The sequence below is a fragment of the Aegilops tauschii genome, chromosome 2, assembly GCF_002575655.3.
Source record: "Aegilops tauschii subsp. strangulata cultivar AL8/78 chromosome 2, Aet v6.0, whole genome shotgun sequence".
Taxonomy (NCBI): domain Eukaryota; kingdom Viridiplantae; phylum Streptophyta; class Magnoliopsida; order Poales; family Poaceae; genus Aegilops; species Aegilops tauschii.
In genome coordinates, this window is record NC_053036.3 from 116,385,978 (window position 1) to 116,387,648 (window position 1,671).

Sequence of the window (1,671 nt, forward strand, 5' to 3'; positions counted from 1 at the left end):
TATTGGTCAACTAAAAAGAGGTTGTTGTTGTTGTTGTTGTTGTTGTGTGTGTGTTTTTGAGGGGTTGCTGTTGTGTGTGTTTTGACATGGCAGCTTGCAGCGTCCACCCAGGGCCCAAAACTCTCTGAGCAGCTTGGGGCCAGCCCAAATAATAATTTGTACTGTAGATTTGGGCAAGGGAAGGAGACGGCCCAAGCTCGGCCTGCCACAGTTCCGCGGCATAAATTTCACAACGACCTTCTCTTCCTCCTTTGTTCAAAATTTGAACGGCGCCACCCCCCAAATCGCCCCGTTTCCCCACCCCCACCTCGCTACCCCAACGTCTGCAGCCGGAGCGAGCGCGATGGCTGAACCCAACTCGTGTGAGGAGCAGTGCAGGAGGCAGGTGGAGGAGAACAAGCGGAAGCTGGAGGAGCTGCGCTTGCACCGCCTCTCCGTCGCCGTGCGCGAGGCCGCCGTCAAGCCGAAGCCGGTCAGTTCAAGCCCATGCCTCCTTCCTGACAAAAGGTCTCGCCTTTCTCTCCTTCGCTGTCTGGTTCCTTACCCCGTCCAACTTGCTCGGTGCCGCAGACCAAGCTACCGAGGCGGTGTCGCGATGCCCCGACTCGGCTGTCCGGAAGGGTCGCCGGTCTGCCCGAGCAACCCGATTACCGCGACAGAAAAATCAGGTACACCCATGCGCACCCAAACTGTTCTTTCCAACGAATTTTTATGCATAGGAATAGGAAGTATACTACTTACTACTCCATTACTTGGTTGTCTTTCAGGGGAGGGGCATATGTCGATAGAAGGCAATTGCCACCTGATGATGTGTACGCCACCGACGAAGCGAGCGCCTACGCCCTCACCAAGGCTGAAGAGCTCAAGAGCCAGCTGTGCTTCGACCACCCCTCCTTCGTCAAGCCCATTTGCTATAAAACTGCCACAGCTAGCTGCCTGGTAAAGCAAGATGACTACCATTGACAATGCATTGTTACCATCCCGTCTGTACGGTAATGGCTTACCGGGCGGTAATTTGATTTGGTCGAATATATCTTGCAGCGCATACCTCAGCTATTCAAAGAGTGGTATCTCCCGTGGTGTAATGAGATGATTTATCTGGTGGATGAACAAGATGTTGAGTTTCATTTGCCTTACTATGCGCTAAGTGGTTCCATCGGCACTGGGTGGAAAATGTTTGCCATCAGCCACAACCTAGCTGATGGTGATTGCTTGGTGTTCCAGCAAGTTCAGAAAACTAAGTTCAAGGTGAAACTCTTGAAGTTATTCTGGAGCCCTGTTGGGAACTCGGGATATCCTTTAAAACCACATGTGGTCAGAGTTAACAAGTCATTTCTTATGGATTTTCTGTGCAACTCGTTGCATCATAATTGAGAATTATGACTCTATAGCTTGTAAAATTTTGCTTGGTGAGTTAATGGTGTTATCCACATGAATGTTCAAGTGTTTAAGTTCAATGTTTTTGCGCAGCCAAACAATGATGTCATGTTGACTGAGTTTCCCACATCACGAAACTAGAATTGCAAATGAACAAAAAGGGATCACTAAGACATAATGATAGGGATGATCCATGTATGTTAATGTAACTATGACTAACTATGCAATCTCTATTATGTAATGCAGGTCTACATAATTAGAGCAAGTTCCTACTACGAAAAGGACCACTGTTGA

The 1,671-nt window shown here is 48.7% G+C and overlaps 1 protein-coding gene across 1 annotated transcript; it reads left to right on the forward strand.

Annotated features, from left to right (window-relative positions):
- Nucleotides 1-343: 343 nt before the first annotated feature.
- LOC109778006 (B3 domain-containing protein Os06g0194400-like) lies at nt 344-1,671 on the forward strand. Its single transcript, XM_020336566.1, has 5 exons — nt 344-472; nt 571-668; nt 768-939; nt 1,042-1,248; nt 1,624-1,671. Exons 1-5 carry the CDS (start codon nt 344-346, stop codon nt 1,669-1,671), a joined length of 654 nt encoding a protein of 217 aa, XP_020192155.1.

What these genes read in the sequence shown, in the direction of transcription:
- LOC109778006 (XM_020336566.1), top strand. Translation starts at nt 344, where the DNA reads ATGGCTGAACCCAACTCGTGTGAGGAGCAGTGCAGGAGGCAGGTGGAG. An exon ending in TACCGCGACAGAAAAATCAG is followed by an intron (nt 669 to 767) that starts GTACACCCATGC and finishes GTTGTCTTTCAG; the next exon opens with GGGAGGGGCATATGTCGATA. An exon ending in TTCAGAAAACTAAGTTCAAG is followed by an intron (nt 1,249 to 1,623) that starts GTGAAACTCTTG and finishes TATGTAATGCAG; the next exon opens with GTCTACATAATTAGAGCAAG.